At 50.5% G+C, this 22,282-nt stretch overlaps 1 protein-coding gene across 1 annotated transcript in view; it reads right to left on the reverse strand.

The window, feature by feature from the left end:
• Positions 1-3,541: 3,541 nt before the first annotated feature.
• The window catches only part of CTDSPL (CTD small phosphatase like), a 124,345-nt gene continuing 105,604 nt past the window's right edge, over positions 3,542-22,282 (reverse strand). The window contains exons 4-8 of the mRNA XM_040246226.1: positions 21,860-21,961; positions 18,410-18,466; positions 14,987-15,079; positions 10,914-11,099; positions 3,542-7,208 (exon numbers count right to left, since the gene is read on the reverse strand). Of these exons, the coding sequence (XP_040102160.1) occupies positions 7,083-7,208; positions 10,914-11,099; positions 14,987-15,079; positions 18,410-18,466; positions 21,860-21,961 (564 nt within the window). The 3' untranslated portion in view covers positions 3,542-7,082. The remainder of the gene's footprint in view (positions 7,209-10,913; positions 11,100-14,986; positions 15,080-18,409; positions 18,467-21,859; positions 21,962-22,282) is intronic.

Here is a 22,282-nt window from a genome sequence, read left to right on the forward strand (position 1 = left end):
GCTTCAGATCTTCCACTGGCATCCCTAAAATAATATCACTAGTTGCCTGTCCGTTTGGCTGCATCTCCTCTCTCTCTCCCCAGTTCTATTCTCTCCACAGCTACAGAATTCCTGTGTCTCTTATGCCAACCTCATTCTAGTCTCTGGATCTTTGCACTTGTTTCTATTGCCAATAGGCTTCTCTCCTTGATCTGCCCGTGGTTCCTTTTCCACATTCTGGACTCAACCAAAATGACACCTCCTTCCATGCCTGTTGTAGGCAGGGTAGGACAGCCCACCTGGCACCATGCAGCCTCCGCAGCTTAGCTGGGGGAGGCACAAGGACCTCTCCACGACCCCTCCCCTTAGAAATCTCTGGGTCTCTGGGACCTAGAAGAACTTGGGTGGGCATAACTGCCCTACTCCAGAACAGCCTCCCCTGTAACCTGTGAGCCCAGAGAGATGGCAGTGGGCTCAGGGCCTGGCCTGGGGCCTAGATGAGCAGCACTGTTTTGTGTCTGGTGTAGACAAGCTCCATGGGATCAGGCCCTTGACACACAGAGAGGACACCGAGGCCCTGAGCAGTGCTCACAGGCAGCTAGTATGCTACAAGGAGGCGGTACTGGCCTCTCTCTTCCTCCTACTCAGAACAAGGAGGGGGCTCTGCTACCCCCTCCTCCGAGTGCTCGGCCACCCTCCCACGCATCCGGGCTTGGAGTCTGAAGGACACTGAGCCTGGTTTGCCTTGGCCAGCATCGCTCTGGCCTTGACTGCCTCTGCTCTCGCCCCGCAGGGTCCGAGGGTTCTCAGCGGTACGTGGTGCTCCCGCCCCACTCCCTGGGCTTATCTCTGAAGGCCCAGCCCGCCAGCGCTGCCTCAGTGTTGACTTAGGCCTAGCGGGCGGGGAAGGCGGCGATGGTGGCCGGCCCGCTCCAAGCCCCGCCCCTAGGTTACCTGCTCTCTGATTCCCCGCTCCTTGTCCTGGGGCCCCAGGCCTCATCTGAGTCCCTCCCACACAGATGCAAGATGTCACCTCTCCTGAGGACCAAGTCCCGCGGCGGGGGCTGATGGTGCGCCCCTCCGGGTAGCGTACAGGACCTACACCCAGGATGGGGCGGCCTCACTCAGGTCCTGAGTCCTACGGTCTGGACATGTCTGGCCCCACGCCCTTGAAGAGAGCAGCCTTGGGCCCGCGTGGGGCCTCTCCTCCTGACACCGCGCCCCCAAACCTGGCTGCAGGCCGCGGAAGAGCAGTGACAGGGTCCCTGGCAACGGGGACGTGCCTGGTCGGAGAGCGACTCCCCGCGGGCACCATGGGAACCTCCAGGGCCGGAGGAGATGGAGCTAGCCCTGTGCCCGCGGGGCCATCACTCTCACGGGCCGTGTGGAGGAGTGTCCAAGCCCGATGGCGGCCCAGAGAACAGGCCTGGGTTCCTGAGAACCAGAAGGGGCTGCTGTCTTGCGTCTCAGCGGCGGCGGGGGGGGGGGGGGGGGGTAGTCTGGCCCTGCCCTGTGGGAGCACCCACGCCAGTTAGCCGGGAAGGCACCACCCCTCTGCCCAGGTGAGGTGTTGCTGGTGACCTGCCTGGCCCACTGCTCTGATGTGAAGTGGGGTAGCCACTCTGCTCCCTACCTCAGTATAAAAGCAGGGAGCTATCAACTAGGTGGGGCTCTTACTGGGGCTCCTTCCTCATCCCTGCCTTGGGAAAGGCTCCCAGTGTATCCTGTTTTCTGTGTACTTTTCTTGGTTTCCTGAATTTTTCCCTTTTGCAATGAACACACGTCTGATCTTTCAGATAGAACAATGCATGTCATTCCTCCTAAGCCCTGCCCATAGCTAGTCTGCCATACCTGGGTGTCAGGCCTGGAACAGTTTGGGGTGACTTTTCCTCCACAACTAGTTGGAATGGGGGTTCTCAGTTCTGGTAGATGACCTTTGAGTCATCTAGGCACTTAAAAACAGAATGTCCACCCTCAGAGACTGAGGTTTAAGTGGTCTGGGGTGGACTTAAGGATCTGTATTCTAAAGGGCCCTCAGGTGATTCTAATGGGCAGCCAGAACAGGATCACTGAGGAAGGAGAGGGCACTGGGAAAGAGCGGTGTAGGGTGCAACACCCAGAGCCCACGTAGCCTGCTCCTGAAGGCCTGAGGGTCCAGCGTGCTCCCCTTGCCGATCAGGCTGGTGGCCATGCCAGTTGGTGGCTCATGGGCCTTGAGCAGCCTGTTGATCCCTGGGCAGCCCTGGCACAGATGTGTGCCACTCAAACATCTCAGGTTATGCAGACTGTGCGGCCAGCCTCCTAATGCAACCCAGTGGCTGGACAGTTGGTAAGCCCAGCAACTGTCTTCTTTCCCAGCCACTCCTCCCCCACCATCCTCGGCTTCTTGCCCTGGTCCTATAATACAGAGGTGATAGGTGCTCAAAGGAGAAAACATCAGCAGGTCAAGGCTCAGTATGCCAGGTCCCAAGCAAGTGACCTCGTGATGACCTGTTCCCTTCTTGCCTATTCAGAGGACCTGTGGACACTCCCTGGGACACCCCAGCTTCAGGGGCAGCCACAGTTCTCAACCTTTTGTTTGCCTGTATGCAAAGGTGGGGGCATAGGGACAATGCCAGAGAAGGCAAGGGGAGGGACTCAGCCTAGGAATCCAGAACCAGGGAGGCAGTTGGGCTGTCCTGGCTGGCTGGGTGCTCTAGAGTGGAGAGGGCACCTAGGGGCCGGCACAGACTATCGGGGGGGGGGGGGCGGGGCTTGCCTCTGAGTAAACACTAGGTTTCCTGGGCTGGCGCACACTGTGCCCTGTGTTCTTACAGATGAACAGGCATGCCTGGTAGAACCCTGTATCCTGTGACAGACTTCAGAGCATTGTCACCCAGGCCTCGGTTTTCTCATCCACAAAACGAGGATAAGACCTATCTGCTGAGGTTGTTGACCCTAGTGTTTTTTTGCTATCTGAATTAGGTATCTTTATGAAGAGACAGTCCTGAGAGTGGTGAGGCTGTGCCCAGGGCTCTGCCTGTACTTCCTCGTGTATGTGTGGAGGGGGTGAGGGGGGGACCCTTGCAGCCCCTTACCTTCCTGTATAGAGGGGCTGGGTTGAGGGCTGTGTTTCCTGGATGTTCCAGCGCGAAGTGCGAGAAACTGTCTTGGGTATCCTTATTCTCTTCCTGGTCCTTTGCCGTGCTTCACCTGGTCACCAGAGCACCTCAGCCAGCGTACGCAAGGGCTGTGGGTTTAGGTACCACAATGCCTGTGGCTCTGAGGGGGCGGGGTGGGGGCTGTGGTTTCCTCAGGCTGAACGTGGAAGCCTGAGGGTAGGGCTGGAATCCTTGGGGGAGGATGGTGAGCCAGATTGCTTCTGTCTGGTCCTAACCCTGGGCAGAGTGGTTTTCTAGCTCCCTTGGAGTCAAGGTCCACAGCTCTTGAGATCCTGGCTGTCCTGCTCTCATCGGCCCCTGCTCTTCAGAGACCCAAGGTGCTGGTGTGAGGCTGTGCAGCTGGGAGAGAACAGAGAACACGGTGAGGAGAGGCGCTAAGAAGCAGTCCACCCACAGGAGAGCGCGGTTTCACATATTTATTTTTGGCAGGAAGGAAATCATTGCAAACCTCTTCACTGACAACGCTCGCCCCTGGAAACGTGCACATTCCACATGTAGTATTTCCCCAGTGATGTTTATCACATTCAAATGTCCACCAGAAATCCATGACTACCCAGACACTAGCACTTCCACCCCTTGGGCAGGGGTGTTAGAAGCTCTCTGGAGAATGAACAGCAGCAGACACCATCACATTTACAGTAAAATAGGAACAGAGGAGCCAGCGGATTGTGCACAGGTAAAGGCAAGCACTTCAAACCATCCATTCTTCTCGAACCCTGGCGGGCCAACTGTCCATCACAGCACCTTTAAAAGCAGAGGCACAAACGTCACTAGTGTTTGACCATAGGGCTGTGTGGTTCTGGATTTCATGAGATAGCCATCTTGAATACACAGGCTTGTAGAATGTTGCCAGGTTCTAGACTTACAGACTTCCTTTTCATACCATGCGTTCACATGCTGCAACCATGACAAGTCAGTGTCATTATGGCATCCTCCTGTCTCCAAGATCATCTCATCAAGATGGTACCACGTCAGAGGAGCTTCCCCACCAGCCGTCAGCTACGACGGGTGGTGTTTCTTTTTAGGATACAGATGCATTGTTTACAAACAGCTAATGGGTGAGACCATGGACCAACATGTGGGATTCCAGAGCAACATGTGGGAAGACAGAGCAGTAACAACCTCCACTGTGCCTGGGCGCCTCCACTCGAGGCCCAGCCAGAGTCCATGACCCACGGTATCCTGTTCCAGATATTAAAGTGAAAAATAATTGTCCAGGAGACTCTATTTTAACCTGGTACCAAAAGGACCATGGAAACTCAGGAGGTCAGATTTCTCATATGGCTAAAGAGTTGGGGGTGTTTTGGTAACATGGGAAGTATATGGCACAGAGATAGGTTTCCTTAGGTTTTAAAGCCCATAATTTCATAAAAGGTAATAAGTAAAAACAATACCCGTATTTACCTTAAAAACATAAACCCCAAACATTCATCTCATTTCTTGGCCTTGTTAGAATTCTATTGCTTCATTTACATGGAGATGATTAAAAATATATATATCAATATAGATATTCTGATTATATACATAAAGCAGAATCAAGGGTTAAAATAAGAACGGAATTTTGGAGTGGGGCTGAATAAGGTGCACAGAATCCAGAACTCCCCGGAGGGCCTGCTGCCCTCCTGAGACATTCTGTGTCTGTGGTGGCAGGAACCGGGCTCCACCCCCGCCAGCTCTGCACGGGCCCAGTGCAATGGCACTCACGGCCTTGGGAACGACCAGGTGAAGGATCTGGCTCAAGCCTGCCAAGTGTCTTCACTCCATCAGAAGTGGGGCACGATTCCTAGGTTTGATGCCCCTGGAATATTCCAGAATTTCCTTGCTGCCCCCTGTTCCAAGTAAGACCTTGGGATGCCAACAAAGCAGGAAGCACAGGTGAGGGCCTAAGGCTCTCATCAGGACCGACTTCTGTGTGGATGTCAACACGTGACGGACACTTGACTGCAACATTCAAGACATTTAAGGCAGTGGGTTCATTTAATGACTAGTTTTCCAAATCAAGGTGTATGGCGTGTACAGACCTGCCATATAACTGTCGTTTTCTGTGGTCACACTGAGCAAGGGGCTGTTTCTATTTTAACTGGCATGTGGATGACTGCGTTTGGAACACTCAGTGTGGGGAGACCTGGTTGCCCCTAAATACTTACTTCTCTCCTGAAAGCACGGCAGTCCGCAGACCAAAGTGCTGTTGGGAGGACATGATTGGCAGCTGGCTTCACTATTTTGTGAATGAAAGCAGAAAAGAAATTTTACTTTGACACCCCCCCCCACCCCGACTGTTTTCCAATCTTGGTGCCGGTGGCTCCCACCAGAACTCCGGCCTGACCCATAGAGGACTAAGGCAATGGTGCCAACATGAAAGGGTTCTTTTTTAATTATCTTTAAGAGCAATACTTTATATAGACCATCTTATTGTCAAATGAGGATCATGGCACTGCTTAAAAGATCTCACTGGAAAAGGCTGCAAAAGGAGCCCCAGCTCAGGGAGGGGGCCCTTTCTTTCCCTGGCTCTGGGTAATGGGTCCCATATCCAGATGCGTCTCCCCCACCCTCAGCTCAGAAACAGGCTGTGCTTCAAAAGAGAAGCCTAAGAAATGGACTCAGGCCACATCAGCGTGGTGGCAGCTTGAGGCCACAGGTTCTCCTGAGAGAACAGTCAGCTTAGCACAAGCTGTGAGGCTGACTGCAGTTTGAAAAGGAATGCCACACCGATGAGGTGCGCCGGCCCTTTGGTCTCTGTTCCCTCCTGAACCTGTGAGGCTGGTGCCAGAGAAGAGACGCAGTCTGCAGCCCTCAGTGAGGTGGGACACCTAGGTTTCTGACCCTGTCCAAGTCTGCAGCTTAGCAGTGAGCAGATTCTGAGCGTAGGCACAGTGGCAAAGAACAGTGGAACAGCCGCTGGTCAATTCCATTTGGTGGCAGCACAGTAGCAGCAAAGAAAATTCCCAAACAGCTCCATGGGTATCCAGCTTTTGAAAAGGACAGATTAAAAAAAAAACCAATAAACAGAATTCCTTTTTTAACTATCCAAGGGTTTTAGAGTTTTCTGTAACTGATCTACCCCCAATGACAACAATAACCAAACCAAAAAGATACAGAAGTATGGCAGTCGTGTGAAAGCAGAAGTGACACGATGCCACTTTTCAAGGGGAAGAATGTGACCTCAAGACAAATCTGTCACCATCAGAAATAATAATAATAATACAAAAGGATCTATCGTTGCCTAAAGCACTGAGCCACGCGATTGCGGATACATTCCAAACTGGGTCAGAAATGAAGAAACACACTGACACGGTCACAGAATCTCCTCGCAGGAGCCTGGCCCTGCGGCATGCCACAGGTGGTCAGAGCAGCGCACCTGTTGGGAGACAGGCTCCTATGACTCACCCCCATCCCCTGCCACCCGTTCCCCCCACCTCCCAGATTTTAGAAAATTGTCATATTCATCTTCTTAGAGAATCTAAGACAATAAAAGACTAAAAGATGTCTGGAAATATGTCGCATAGAAAAATTAACTCTCAGCTTAAAATAACATTCAAAAAGGCACTTCATCCTGTAGGAAAAGATTCTGAGTTGGGTCAGCTCCTCTGAGCTGGGGTAGAAGGGGACAGGCTGTCTGCTTGGAGGGGAGGACAGTTGTAAAAGGAAGTCTGATAGATACCAAGCTTTTTTTTTTTTTTTCCCATTTTTTTCCTTTTTGGTATGTTTTAAGAAAAGCAAATCCAGTAAAATGCATGTCCCTTTATGAAATTCATTAAAAGAGTTCATTTTAAAATAGTTGTTTCTGTTCTTAAAAAATAAACCAGGTAGGTACGGCCACATTCGCCCCGTGGCCTGGAGCACGGCATGTCCTCACTCTCAGCTCCCCAGGGAGCGGAGGCCAGGTGGGTCCCGAGGCTGAGGTTCCAGGGCGCGCAGGCAGGAGGCGGGCGGAAGCCGGGGCTACCTACTGCAGAGTCTGTGCAGCACGCTGTACACGTCGTCCTCCTGGCTCAGGCCCTCGAAGAAGGGGATGAGGTCCAGCAGTTCCGTGTCCGTCATGTCGTCGAACCAGGACTGCACAGGCACCTGGAAGACAGTGCGTGCAGCAGGCAGCAGAGCTGTATTGGGCCTGGGGGCTGCTTCCAGCCTGACTGGGTCCCCACACTTCAGTGTTTTCTTTGGTAAGGAGGATGGGTATCTAGTAATCACCAGCACCATCACCATCTTGCTTCTTCTCCCATCCCAGCTAAAATCAACCTGAATCTATCTGGTTCGGGAGGTGGTTCAGGAAGGCAAAGTTAAGTGTATCCAGTTGGCATGCACTTTCCTGTTTTGTTTTCCTGCTGCATAAAAGGTAGCCAGAACGCAGAATATATAACTACCTTGTGTGTGTGTGCATGCTAAGTTGCTTCAGTCTTCCCGACTCTTTGCGATCCTACGGACTGTAGCCTGCCAGCTTCCTCGGTCCATCAGACACTTTCTATTGCATCAAACCACTCCTTGCACCTCAGAGCACTTGAAGTCAGAGGTCACCAATCAGCCACTGACATCTTTGTAGAGAGTATCCGAGGGCTTCTACTTAGTGTCACTGCACAGCACGGAGATTTGGATTATTGCCTCCCATGCTTCACAGAGTTCAGTTAATAGGGGAAGTATAACATCTCAGGACATTCTGAGCCACAGAAAAAGATAGAGTCTCCTTCAGTTTTAGATAGAGAGGTGGGGAGGGCTGCTAGAGGGTGGTAGCAAGAGGTGCAAAGAAGAGACATAAAAACAAATTTGGGGAAGCCAAAAATGTTTTTAAAACTAAGATTTTTGACCCTTTTACAAATCTAAAGACTGTTTAGAAATGCAACAGTTCACTGGTGGTGGTGGTTTAGTCACTAAGTTGCATCCAACTCTTTGCGACCCCATGGACTGTAGCCCTCCAGACTCCTCTGTCCACACGATTCTCCAGGCAAGAATACCGGAGTAGGTTGCCATTTCCTTTTCTGCCCAACCTAGGGATCGAACCTGCATCTCCTGCATTGCTGGTGGATTCTTTACCGACGGAGTCACTGGGGAAGCCAACAATTCATTATGTAATTAAAAAAAATTAACAAGCTAAGGAGTAAGCAAAAAATGACCACTCCTAGGGGAAGGCGTGGGAATAGGGGAGAGGGCAGGAATGGACACAAGATTTCTCTGAATGTATCTTTGTTGATAGTTTTAAGTTTTAAAAAAATTTTGGCCGCACAGCGAGTCATGCAGAGTCTTCATTCCCTGAGCAGGGATCAAATCCAAACCTTCCTATGGTGCAAGCGCTTGTGGAGTCCTAACCACTAGACTGTCAAGGGAGAACCTCTGGTGACAGTTTTGATGCTAAACCATGTAAATGTGTTACATGATTGAAATGAAATTAAATCAGTAAGGAAAAAAAGCAACAAAAAAAATGAACCTTCATGTATATAAGTTCGGTGACATAACCATAGAAAGGATTATTTCAGGTGATTTTGAAACATAGTTTTCTGTTTGTAGAATTGCTCAAAAAAATTCCTAAATGCATTCAATTATTTTATTGTTAGTAATAATATTAAAACAATGCAATTTGAAACTGTTAAACTATACTATAGGATGAATGAAATCTGTAATCATGTTAATAAGGAATCATGAGTTTCAGTGTAAGAGGAGACATAAATACAAAAACAAAAGGAAATTAAATAAAAACTGTTACAATTGAATTGGAAAAACCAATGTGAATTTATGATTTTGTCTTTATTCTATAAATAAAAATAAGTGTATGTTCACTCTGTCCAGTAGAAAGGACTGGAAGCAAAGGACATCCTAATAACAATGAGAACCCACCCAAACTGTGGTCTCTAAATACTATTTTCACTCACAGGAACCAGGTTGCATAGAAAAATGGTTGACTACAGGGCTGGAGCAAGAAATGGACAAGATGAGCTTGGAATATCTTGTTGGACCAGAAAGCAGGAAGTGATCAAAGACTATTGTTATTTGAAGGAGCATTCACTGGCTATAGGTGAACATTTGAGCATAAAAAGGATAATAGATTAAATTATAACATAAAAAAATCCATAGCTTCATAATGGTACCTAAAAAAATTGGTTACTTCTAGAGGTTGCTAGAGCACCATCTCATAACTCTCAAAACAGAAAAAAATAAAGAAAAAGAACCAAGACTTTACTCTGATTTCCCTGTTCAAACTGAATTTTAGGGTAATCAAGTAATCAATGAGAATAAGTTCAATTAAAAAAACAAGAATTCTAGCCAATAGATGCAGAAAGATGCCAACAGATGCAAAAGAAAGATGCCATTTTGTAATTTCTAATAAAATAGTGGATGTAGGCAAAGATCATCAACAACTGCTCACATTTTTAGGTGAAAAGTCAATTGAAAATTTGAAAATGGATGGATCAGGCTGATAACACCTGAATCCAAAGGGCAATTTAAAATCTTTAAAAGTGGGACAATCTGATGTTATATACCTTCTGATGTGACGTCACAGTAAGAACTCAATACCGAAGCAATGTATGTACCTACCTTGTTTGGATTCTGATTCAAACAATCCAAATAAAAGAAAATATTTCTAGATGATAGGGAAAAGATGAATACAGACTGGACGTTAGTGATAGTATCAAGAAACTGCTAGTATTATCAGACATGATAATGGGATTAGGGTTTATTTTTTTGGTGGTGGTAGAAGGGGCTGTGTTGCATGGCCTGTGGGATCTTAGTTCCCTGACCAGGGATTGAACTCGTGCCCCCTACAATGGAAGCACAGAGTCCTAACCACTGGACCGCCAGGGAAGTGCCTGGAATTGAGATGATAAAAAGAATCCTTATCTGTTAGACACATTACAAAATGCATTATATTGAATTTAACTCCTCAAAAGGAGCATACTTTTTAATATATTTTGAATGTTTGTTCAGTTAATGATTATACACTAAGGGAACCTAGCTTGAACTCGGTTTTTGGTTATAAGAGGAGCAACGTAGTTATGGTCTTAAGGAAAAGATCCTGTATGGGCTTTTGTTGAGACTGGGAAGCCTGGACTTGGGAGAAGCATCCTCTCCAGGGCCTGAGCTGAGGTCTGGTGTGGCAGCCACTGTGGAAGGGTGAGCAGTCTCCAGTAGGGCTGACCTTGCTTCCTGGAAATGAAGGGCCAGCCGCAGGAGGGTGCCTCTCCTGCTCTGAGATGCGCTGCACCTAGGGACTTGGCACTGGGAGCTGCCACGCTCTGGGGAGTTTTGTGTAGGAAATGTTCCCATTGTCTACTTTTTAAACATCATTAGGAGGTGGTGAAGCCTGGTAGTCTCATTTGAAGACCTCACTAAAGTGTTTTATTCATTCTTCATACTTCTGTTGAAGAGGTCACCCAGACCTGAGTTTACAGTGGTCACGAAGCCCTGGACAATAGCCAGATCCAGGAGGCTGATGACAGACAAAAACCTTCTCAGTCATGATCCCAAAGATGCTGAGAAGATACAGGCTCACTGAACACGTACCCAACATAAGCACTGCCACACCTGATACTCCAACAATCCCACGAATCAGCATGCCTAGAATGCCCATTTGACAGAGAGGGCAACTTTGGCAGAGAGGCTCAGTGAGCATAAATAACGGTCAATGTCATGTAACTGCTCAATGCAAAGCTGGGATTTCACTAAGGAAAAGGCCACGAAAACCCCACACAGGTGCTTGAAGGTACGTAAGTGGCAAGAAAGCCGCTCTACCTGGCAAGAGAGCTTAGCTGGAGCCCTGAGTCCCTTTGGTCTGGGGCTACTTACTGCATTCTCAGGATGGAAGATGTAGGAGGCAGGAGAATTGTCCACGATGATCACTTTGCTCAGCTCCCGCCCAAGGCGACTCAGGTCTTTCACATAGTTCCCACGATGGAAAACACACGATTCCCGGAAGAGCCGGGCCCGGAACACACCCCAGCGGTCCAGCAGGTCAGCCACAGGGTCTGCGTACTGGGAAGCAGGTGTCACAGTGAATGGTGGGGGCCGGGAAGAGCTCGGGAGCCCTGACCTCCTGCAGCAAGAGCCATACTACTCATCTAAAAAGAGACTTATATAACTGCAGGTGTTTATAAAGATCCTGGGTATTTCCCTGACACCCTGGATTCTTCCATTTCTCTCACTTCTCATATCGAATCCATCAGAAGTTCCTGTCAGTTCCCACTCTGAAAATATCTCGAATCCGCCCGCATCTCTCTGTTTATAGTGTCACTCCCTTGTCCGGGCCTCTGTAATCTCTGGCCTGCAGAGGAGCCTCCCTCTTCCCCTGGGGCCTCCTTTCCACTCACTCACTCACCTTGCAGCTGTCAGAACGGCCGCTGGAAAACACCCGTCAGACCCTGCACTGGCTTCCTGCCACACTTGGAACGAAGCCCCAGGTCCCTGCCAGATCCCACAGGGCTGCCTCTCAGCTCCAGCACAAGTCACTTGAGCCACGCTGGCTTTGCACATGGTTGGGACCTGTGCATCAGTGTCCCCTCTACTGGAATACTCTCTTCCCCACTCTCTGCACACACTTCTCCTTCTCTGCACACACTTTCTCCAAAAACTGAGGAGATAGTTTTCGGCGCTCGGCTTTCCTCACAACCTTCCCAGCCCTCCTGCACCTTCTTCTGCAGAAACTCTCTGGCCTCACAGCTGCCATCGCCTCCACAGAGCTCACCACCACCCAGGACCACCTTACGGTTCCGTCATCTGTCAGGGGCCCTGGCCTTGTCTACCGTGTTCCCCATGACATCACCAGCACCTTGCATGTGCTAAGTCGCTTCAGTCTGGTCCGACTCTCTGCGACCCTATGGACGGCAGCCTGCCAGGCTCCCCTGTCCATGGGATTCTCCAGGCAAGAATACTGGAGTGGGTAGGCATTCTCTTCTCCAGGGGATCTTCCCAACCCAGTTTATGTCTTGGCAGATGGGCTCTTCAGCACTAGCGCCACCTCTTGGTAGGGCTCGGTAAATACTAGTTGCACCAGCAAAGGAAGTGTGGACTTGGGATCTGGCTGGTATGCACGGGGCCACACTGCCCCCTAGAGGAGCTCTGAGCAGCACGGCCAGCCCAGCACCTGACTGTCATAGAATGTGCCCAGACAGCAAGCACAGCCACTGACTTGGAGCCCAGGAGTTTTAATGGAGGGAATTAGAGCCCCAGTCACAGCTGGGGTTCATCCTGCTTGGCCATCTCCCATGGCCTGGGGAATTTTCCCCAAAGAACACTGAAAGGGATGAAGAAATAAAGGGGTTGTGTCTGAGGGAAAATCTTGATCCAGACTGAGTAGCTGGGGTTGGAGGCAAAAGAGTGGCAGCTCCAGGCCACGTGAGGCCAGGCCTCAGCACCAAGACCCAAGTGAGGGGCACAGTCAGAGGTCCTTAGGGGCCCAGAGGCTTTGCTGGGGAAGTGGGAAGCACCCGAGGCTGGTGGTGTTGGGAAGGTCAGTGGTGGAACGCACAGCACCCCGAGTGCAGAGCAAAGGCTGTCATGGCTGCAGGATGCAGGGCTACAAACAGCATCCTGGCTCCATAGGTGAGTCTCTCTCCAGAGACATGCTGACGGAGAGAGTGCAGGAGGAGGCTGGGTTTCCTGTTGACCAAGGGAGGTGAGCTCAGGGCTCCAGGTGAGGGTAGCGAAGTGCCATGTGGGTCATTTTTAAGCGGCTGACTCTAGCTAATTTCTTCATAATCATTAACAACAGTGGTGGCATACATCTTTCAAGGGAGTGTCCTAGTCTGGGGGTCCCAGCCATGGGGATGTAAGCTTCACGTGGGCAGGGACCATCTCGTGTTCTCTGCAGTATGCCCAATGCCTAGGACAGAGCCTGACACACAGCAGGTATAAAGGACATACTTGGTGGGTGAGTGAATGAAGGAAGGACACGAGATGGGGAAGTAGACACTGTGAGGTTCTGACTGTCAGCAGAGGTTGTTCAGGCCCCAGGGAAGCAGGCCAGGAGGTCCTGCACACCAACGGTGCTGGCTGGGGGATGAGCTCAGGGCCAAGCCCTGGGGAGTGGCTCCCTGTCAGCAGAGCTGGGCACTAGGGAGGAGAGCCTGGAAGGCTGCACATTTTTTTTTGCCACATGCACTGCATGGCATGCAGAACTTCCCTGACCAGGGGTGGAACCTGTGCCCCCTACAGTGGAAGTGTGGAGTCCAATCCACTGGACCACACTGAAGACCCTGGAAGGAAGCACGTGGGGGCTGATTCAGCAAAGGCAGCCTGGGGTAGCAGCGAGAGAAGGGCTGTAGAGACAGATGGAGGGGCAGGTGGGAGCCGTCCAGGAAGAGAGACCGAACAAGGATGTTTAAGACAGTGCTGGGGATGATGCCAAGAAAGAGTGCTTTCAATTTTGCCAAAGGAAAAAAAAACAGCTCTCAATCCCCCAGCACAGTGCAACCTTCCTGTTTGTTATTTCTTTGGTTATCACTTCAGGTGCCTCAGAGGCCTAGAGCTCTGTCAGAAGAGCCATCGGGACTACAGCACAGTTGTGGGTACCGTTCATCTGAAAGGGTACCCACTGGGGAAGATGATGTTCTTCCTGAGGCCGCATTCTATTTTCAGCATAAAGAAGACAGCCTGGGGCTCTTGATTCCCTCCCCATTGGCTCAAGCTTTACGGCCTGGTGATGAGCCTGACGGAATGGCAGAGAGATGGCCCAAACCAGAAATGCCCAGCCCAGCAAAGCAGCACAGCACATCTGGGAACTCAGGGTCAGAGTCCACAACATTCAGAGAAGGGAGCCTGCACAGAGATGGAACACAGGGGAGGAAGCTGCCTGTGCATCCTTGGAGCAGGTCTGCAGACAGGCAGACGTCTAACCTGGACTCTGCAGAGCTCATCTTGGGGCTACTGAGGGTCCCTGAGGTGCCCGTGGAGACACTCTTGGTGCCACCAACAAATGGATGGCGTTGGCCCTGTCAGGGCCAGGGTTGGAGACACAGACATGCCAAAGAGCTCTTTCGAGGAGGGAGGCAGGCCTTCCACACAGGGCAGGCACCTCATTTCACCTGCGAAAGGACAGACTCACCCACATGGTGGGAGGCAGTGCTGTCAACCTGCCAGGTCCCTCAAACAGTGGGTAAGGGCAAAGAAACCACTTTCTTTGGTCAGGGCCACTGTAGATGCTGGGTCAAAGATTCAAACCAAACCACGGGGCCAAAACATGTGTGGCTTATTTTATCATCATGAATAATCATAATAAAGAATGAACACCAGGAGCAGTGGCCACGTGACAGTGCCCAGCACAGCACGTGGGAGACCCAGCAGGGGCTCCACAGGCCCTGGCTGAACAGGAGTCGGGGCCTGCACTGAGCTCCTTCTGGGCGTTATTTCAGTTGATCCACCGCGTGAAGTAGATGGGATCATCCCTATCTCACAGAAGAAACGGAGGCGAGAGAAGTGAAGTGACTGGCTTGAGGTCCTGGGGCTCTTTAGGGCAGTCAGAACGCTCATTTGGCCTTCGCGGGTGGATGAACCTTTGATGCTTATCCTTCCCTGAAACCCAGTGAGCTGCTAACCCAAGTGCACAGAGGCCTCACAGTCACCAATGAGATGCAGACGCCTGTCTCGGCCACACGGGGCCCGCCTGCGGCTTCCTGGCCTGTGGACAAGCAGCTTCACTGGCGGCACGCAGCAACTTTATGGGGCGTTTGTTCCCGGTGCTCCTGTCACTATGGTAACCCAAAAGCCTCTCAGGCTGGTGCTGTGCACAGGGCCTGCATCTACCCCATCTGGGGTGGGAACCTGTCCCCATGGAAACTGCTTCCCCCACCTTAACAAAGGGCCGCTCGACAGACAGGGGGCAGGGCTGGAGGGGCTGGGCTCTGAGGGCTGGCGGCACGACCCACCTTGGCCAGGCTGGCAGTAAAGAGCACACATTCGAACAGCTGTCCCATTCTCTGGAGGAACTCGTCCACGTGCGGCCGCTTCAGCACATACACCTGCAACGGCAGGGACGGCGTGCAGGTCAGTCACAGCCGCCGCAGAGGAAGGCCTGGGCCCCGAGCGCCCCGGGGAGGAGGAGCTCCTAAGGCGGTTCCTGCCCCCTTCCCCCAGGAGGACTGAACGAGGGGCTGTGAAACCTGACATGGCGCTTAGGACCAGACACCCCTCACAGTGCGCTCCAGGTCTGAGTTTGGGGCAGACTCCCTGCCCAGGGGAAAAGGGAAGCTGACCTGGTGTGGAGGGTTCTGGGGATTTTCAGAAACAGCGAGTGGCCAGGTTGGGCCACGTTCGGGTGACCCAGAGCCTTCATTTCACGTGTGTTTCATGGGACATGCTCTGGGTCAGGCCGTTTCTGGACAGAGGCTCTGGTCTGGGGCGGTCCTTCTGGGGGAGGCCAGGGTATGGCCCACTGCCCGGCAGGCCTGGGACTGCTCTGGTGGTTGCCTGCTTGACCGGAACCCTTCCCCTGCTCAGAGGCCTGGGGTGGAGGCGCAGGAGCAGTGACGCCGCATGAAGGCCTTCCTTGTCGGTGTGGGAAACGCTCTACTTGACACACATTGACTCTGCTTCAGTCTGCTCCAGAAACAGATGCTTCAGGGGATGTGAGGCCAGCCTACTCGCGACCCCAGAAACCAGGCATCAGAAGCGGCCGCCAAGCACGGGGGGCAAAGAACCACCTTCCTAGAGTGGCTGGGCTCTGCCCCCAACTGGAAGCCTGAACAGATCTGAGGGAACATGGGAGCGGGGAAAGAAGGCAGAGCTGGCAAGAGGAGGCAGAGAAGGTGGGAGGAGGGAAGAACTAATTAAAACTTGAATAAATTTCACTTGAAATTAGCCATTTCCCTAAAATAATTCAAACTTGTTAAAATTCAGTTTGACTCATATTCGTTCAGTTCCAGTTCTGGCCTCAGCCTGAAGTGGTCACAAAGGTGAGGGAAACACAGGCCTTGCCCTTGAAGAGCTCACAGTCTAGAGCAGACATTCAGAAAAACAGATCAAAATAAACATGCATAATGAAAGCTGCAGCATAGGGATAAATTAATGATGATAAACTGCCCTCTTAAGGGGAGGGAATCACAAAAGGGAACATTTGGCCTGGACCTTGAAGGGTGAATAGGAGGAGTTCACCAGGCTGATAAGGACGAGAAATTAGTCTGAGCATGAGACCCTGCCTGGAAACACTTGGGGTACTGGAGAATGGCCAGAGCTCTGCTGACCAGCCCTTCAGAGGCAGAGATGAAGGCGGGGGCGATGGGGATAGGAAAGGCTGGAGTCAGTGTGAAAGGCAGGTCGAGGGGAGTATGCACGGGTTGTGAACGGCAGATGGAGCAGGCTGGATGCCCTACAGGAGGAGGGGCAGAGGGAAACGGGGCTCTGCTCCATACAGAGGAAGAGCTGCTGACAGAGGAGTTCACACAGGTGAAGGTCTTGGTGGGAAACCTGTGGCTGAGTGAAAGGGCGTGTGGAGGGAGGGCCAGAGGAGCAGGATGGCCAGGATGGGTGCCCCTAGGGCTCTGCGGAGTGGAGAGGCCTCGGGGTGGGCTGCGGCTGCAGTAGCTCCAGGCCTACACTGTGCTCAGCAGGCTGCTAGGTGCTAGGAATGGGTGAGGCCTGTGGTCCTCAGTCTCCTTTGGGATGCTGCTTGGAAAGCAAGCGTTGCTACATGCGAAGGGCAGGAGACTGGTCTGGGGACTATGGCGTTGGTGCCTCTGACAGAGAGGAGGGTCCTGGGCCCAGAGGCTGGCGTCCAGGCCCGCGTCCGCGTGCAAGTAACCGAGAATAGGCCCCTTGGGACCTGCACAGCCTATCCTGGATTACTTGAACGAGGCCACGGCCTTCGCCAGGGCCTTGGTCCTCCTCTGGGCGCCTGTGGCTTCATTCCCTCAGGAGAAAGAGTTTCTGATCCCAGCTCTGGAGTGTCTACCACCAGGTGAATCATAGCACAGTCTGGAGGGCTGAGAGAGCTGGGCAGCTCCTTTGAGAACGGGCTGGCTATAGCAAGTCAGGTCCTGAGGGCCATGCTCACAGTCATGAGGAACGAAGGGATTCATTTCTCTCCTAATTTCTGTCATGCCAGTGGGCAGCTTCTCCTTCATCCCATTACCTTGTCACACGAGCCAAGATATTAAACGCAAAAGCCTTAACTGCTTCTCAGATGCGGAGTTAATTCTGTGGATGCTTCGGCAAATGTTAAATGCCCAAGTGCCTGCCATTCTGGCTCCCTGATGGCTTTCCAAAGCATGAAGTGTGGAAACACCAGGGGTGGGCTGCTGGCAGGACCTCCTAGAAGTAGGGGAGGGGGCACTCAAGTACCCGGCAAAGAGCCCCGTGTCAGGAAGAGACTGGAGCTCTCATGTCAACTCGTCCTATCGTATGACCTTGAACCAAGCCTCTCCCTGGCTGAGCCTCACTTCCCCCATGTGGACAGTGAGGCCCCTGGACCTGTTGACTCCCAAGGCCCCACCAGCTCTGACACCCTGCATTCAAGGGCCAAAGAGACTACCGACATCTCCAAGGAAAGACACCCTGTTACGGCTCAAGCACCAAGGGGGAGTTTTCCTTCTGGGATATAAACACACCAGGCCACAGGCTCTCCCTTTACATCTTGGGGTTGACAAGGAAGATGACTGGGGCATTCCTGTGGAAAACCTACAATGTCTTCCCATAGTGTTTCCAGTATTTCATAAGTGAAACTATTCCTAGAGGAGCTTCATGCAATAAAAAGGAATATAAGGGGAAAAAAATATCAGAACAAAAGATGCATGCCAACTGACTAGGGCATCTTTATTCAAAGCTTCCTGCTGATCCAAAAATGCACACCCTTCCTCCTTTCCCTTTTGGGTTGGGCTTTCCTAAATATTCACAGAACACGATGCGGGAGTGACAAGGTCAGTCTGGAGTGGCTGGCAAGCTTTGACAATCTTTGCTGAGAATCTACCACAAGTCAGTGACTTGTGACATTTCCCTGTTGCCTGCTAGGAGAGTAGCTAAAGCAATTACACAGGGAAGTTAATTAGACCATCAGGCTAGGCCAGTGGGGGATATGGAAACTTCTAAAAGTCTGCATCAAATCAAAGAACTATTTGAACTTGCAACCACATCTAATATTTACAAATAGATTACAGCTTCCCTTATAAAAGAAGCATAAAATTCATCTGAGTGAAAAGAAAAAGCAAAAAAATCACTGAATTTTTAATAAAGTCTGCCTCCTCCTGATTCAGGAACAAATGACTACTGAAAGGGGAATTTAGAAATACAGTTCATAGAAAATGTAATTACTAAAAAAAAATGCTAACTGAAACTCAGATTTAGCTTTGATTTCTTACCTGATGTATAGTTCCATCAATTTCAACGGGAACAATAAAATCAGCATTACTAATAGGCTGGAGAAAGAAGAAACTATAATTAATATGTCTGACAGAACATAATAAAACTGGAAACTTTAGCACCAAAAAAGCTTGCCTGGACTAGAAGGGGACATTGGAGCATGCTTTGGTTCCTCAAAATAAACATAAGCAGGAAAGCATGTTATTTCCTGTTCTGAATATTGTTACACTTTCAGCATCTTTATTACCTGCCTGGCCCCAGCCACAAAGAGTGCTGCACCTGGCCTGGAAACACGGCTCCTCCAACTCTGGGCTCTTGCCTAGAGTGGCAGGAACCACTGCTGGCCACCAGGGGGAGGAGGCGAGGGCCTGACAGCCCTAGGGGACAGTGCTTTTGAGTTGCCATGTTGCGTCAGACTCCTTGCGGTTATATGGGCTATAGCCCCCCAGGCTCCTCCGTCCATGGGATTTCCCAGGCAAGAATACTGGAGTGGGCTGCCATTTCCTTCTCCAGGGGATCTTCTCGACTCGGGGATAGAACCTGCGTCTCCTGCACTGCAGGCAGATCCTTTACCACTGAGCCAGCCCAAAGTGGGGCCACTGGATATGTGGGGTGAGGTCAGAGGCCACAGACCATGACCTTGGGCAGGCTCTTTCCCCTCTGGACCTTGGTTTCTCCCGTCTTCCACAGTTAGAGCAATGGGTCCGATGAGTACCCATGGCTGCATCCAGCCCTGTGCATCAGTGATTTCCAGCCTTGCCTGGCACCGTCTCCTGCCCTGGAGGTGGGTGGGGTGGAGTGGGTGGGAGAGCCACCACACCTTAGACTGTTCTGCACTGCGTGGTACAATACTGAGCACACTCACAAACAGATATATAAACATCTGCATATTTAAAGTAACCCCACAATTAGTGACACTTAAAATTCAAATGTGATTCTTCAACAGTCACTATATTCTCAACGACGGACTTGCATACGGTTCTAAATGAATTCCACAAGTCAAGTGGGAACGAACAGGCCCAAGAGAATCATGAGACCACAAACACTTGGGATAAGGAAGAGAGGAGCAGCAGGAGGGAGACTGGTGTGATGGTTCCTGGGCAGGGGCATGGGGTACAGAGTCTCTGGTAAGAATCTGAACTAAAGTCTGCCCTTAAGTCTATTACTGTACACACACATTGTTCTTTAAGACAGACACTGAAAAACTGTGGAAAATACTGGGTCACAGAACCAGTACTAAGCATTCAGTAGAGCACTTGAGCCTTAAGCTCACAGTTTCTTCACTGCTTTGGTTGGAAGGTCAAGGCTGAGCTTGGTATTTTATCACTTCACAACTAAAATACAGAATGAGGCGAGAAAACAAAAGGCTGAAGGAAGAAGTTCTCGTAAGGCGTTAGATTGTGACATTCTATTCCACAAAGTATATACAACAAGGGGGCCAAAGCCAGGGCTGTGAACATATGTCTCTGGGTCTGTGTGCTCTATAGTTTCAAGGAGAGAAGTTCTTAGCTTTCGGATTCTCAAAGGGCTTTGAGATGCCCAGAACCCTAAAAATCATACAATATTCTGCTTGAAAATGCAGGCAGCTCAGGGAGGGAAGAAATGAAGACATGTCATTCACATCACCTGTGTTATCAATTGCCCTCTGAGCAGGCCCTGGAGACACCAGGGGCTCCCAAGGCTCCCTCCCTGGAGCCATGAGCCCTCAGTAACCTCGTGCAGTCTGGCTGGTGATGCCCACGCTCCCAGAGCTGCTTGCAAGGAAGCTGGCTATGTTGTGATGACAACTGACCTTTGCCCTAAAGGCCTTTGCTCCTCAGGGACGTGAGAAAGTCCTGAGCATCCTGCCCACAGGGGAGGAAAGGCTTCCAATGCAGTTCACAGTTGAGTTGGGATATGAGGTCACTGAATCCCTGGGATCAATCCTGCGAAGGCCCATGTGGGGCTGTGGAATGAGTGGTACCCATATGCTCCAGTGGTCAGCCAGGCCATTTCTCCCTGCCAGGAGGGTGTGTGGCCCCTTGTCCACACTCCCAAGGACTCCAGGACAACTGCCTGGCCCTGACTTGTCAAGGAAGATTCTGTTTAGTGAGAAGCAGGCCCAAAGAGGGATGTTTCTGGCAGAAAGGTCTGCAGGAAAATTTGATAGCTCTCTCCCACTTCCCATACAGCCATCAAGGAGTGACTGGCTGGTGTCAGACACACCCTTCATCTCAGGTGGTGCTTTCAAGTCTTATAGCAAAGTAAGCAGGGTCATGGGCTGGTGGTAAACAGAGGAAAATGGTCTAACTGGCCAGCAACAGTAGGGCAGTTCCATTACCAGAAACACCCCAAGGAAAATAGGACCAGGACCCCATATACTTTCTGCTTCTCCCCCAACACATCAGTCCCCTATTTCCAAACTTTTTCATCATTTGCTTGTTTCAAACAACTTCAAAAATTGGAAAAATGATTAATTAACTCATTTCTTAGGAGTACAGCCATTGCAGTCCCCCTGCTGGAGGCCCAAGGTTCCCAGGTGGCACAGTAGTAAAGAATCTGCCTGCAATTCAGGAGGCCTAAGAGACACTGGTTCGATCCCTGGGTTGGGAAGATCCCCTGGAGGAGGAAATGGCAACCCAGTCCAGTATTCTTGCCTGGAGAATTCCACGGACAGAAGAGTCTGGTGGGGTACAGTTCCTGTGGCTGCAGAGAGACATGACTGAGCACACACACACATACATGGAGGCCCGTGGGTAATTTGTAATTTTGGCTGCTATTCTGGTGGGGAGATGGAGAGGGAGGCGTGAGGGAGGTGATGGAAGTCAGACTCTGATGCTAACACTGAGCATACTGCAGCCCCTGGCCTTCAGGAGGGAGGGCATGCAGGTGGGTACACACTTAGCCATGAAGCTCAGGAAAAACTCCAGCAAGCTCTTGTCATGAAAACCATTAAGATAAATGACTGAGTCTGTTCAGATGCCGTAACTCTGAAAGTCTTCTTCAGAGTTGGGCATCTTCCAAAACTTGGTCTGGGAAAATTTCCAGGACAGTCAGTTGCTTGCTAGTTTTCAACTGTGCCTCCCCTTGTCCTTCCCCATATAACCTGCAGCTTGTGCAGTGCTCAGTTACCTAGACAAATACACAGCAGTGTCCTGGGGCACTGACTGCCTTGTGCCACCTGGAAAATATTTCTGCAGGGGGCAGAATGCTGGAAAACTTAAATTGTATAAGAATGAGGTCTCAGGGAAATTGGCAGCCCAGTGGATTTTTTTCTCCCAAACTAATTATGTTAATATTCAACTACTCGAGTTAATGTTTACCTGAGTTAATAACCAACAGTTACTGGGATTTTATGAACAGTGAAGTCATATGCCAACAAACCACAAGTTTTCATCTTTTTAGTTTTCCTTCCAATACAATTGTGGCCAAATCACAAAGATCACTGATCATTTTTTATGTTGATTTACCTTAAATGAACTGTGCACCAGTGTTTCATCTAAATCGATGACCACACATTTCTTTCCATAGTCAAGCACCGTTACCTCTGGAAGGAGGTATTTAGCTGGTGGCTAAAACGGGGAGGGGGAAAAAAAACAGTATTATTACCTTTATATAAAAGATCAACCAATCCCCTTATTAATGTGTTACACTATGTCAATGAGGTTAGAAATGAAACCAAACATTTAAATGCCTGGTTAGGTGCATCGTGGAATTTTATTAAAAACAATAGGAAGAAGTAGCTTACAACTGAAGTTTTACCAAACAAATACTGTGCCACTGTCTGAAAAGCTATGATGAGGGCCTGGGCTTTGGAACCAGACAAAGTTTGGCTGGAATATCAGCTCTGTTTCTTGGCTCTGAGTTGGGAGAATAATACTTACCATAAAAGG

The sequence above is a fragment of the Oryx dammah genome, unplaced genomic scaffold, assembly GCF_014754425.2.
Source record: "Oryx dammah isolate SB20612 unplaced genomic scaffold, SCBI_Odam_1.1 HiC_scaffold_9, whole genome shotgun sequence".
Taxonomy (NCBI): Eukaryota; Metazoa; Chordata; class Mammalia; order Artiodactyla; family Bovidae; genus Oryx; species Oryx dammah.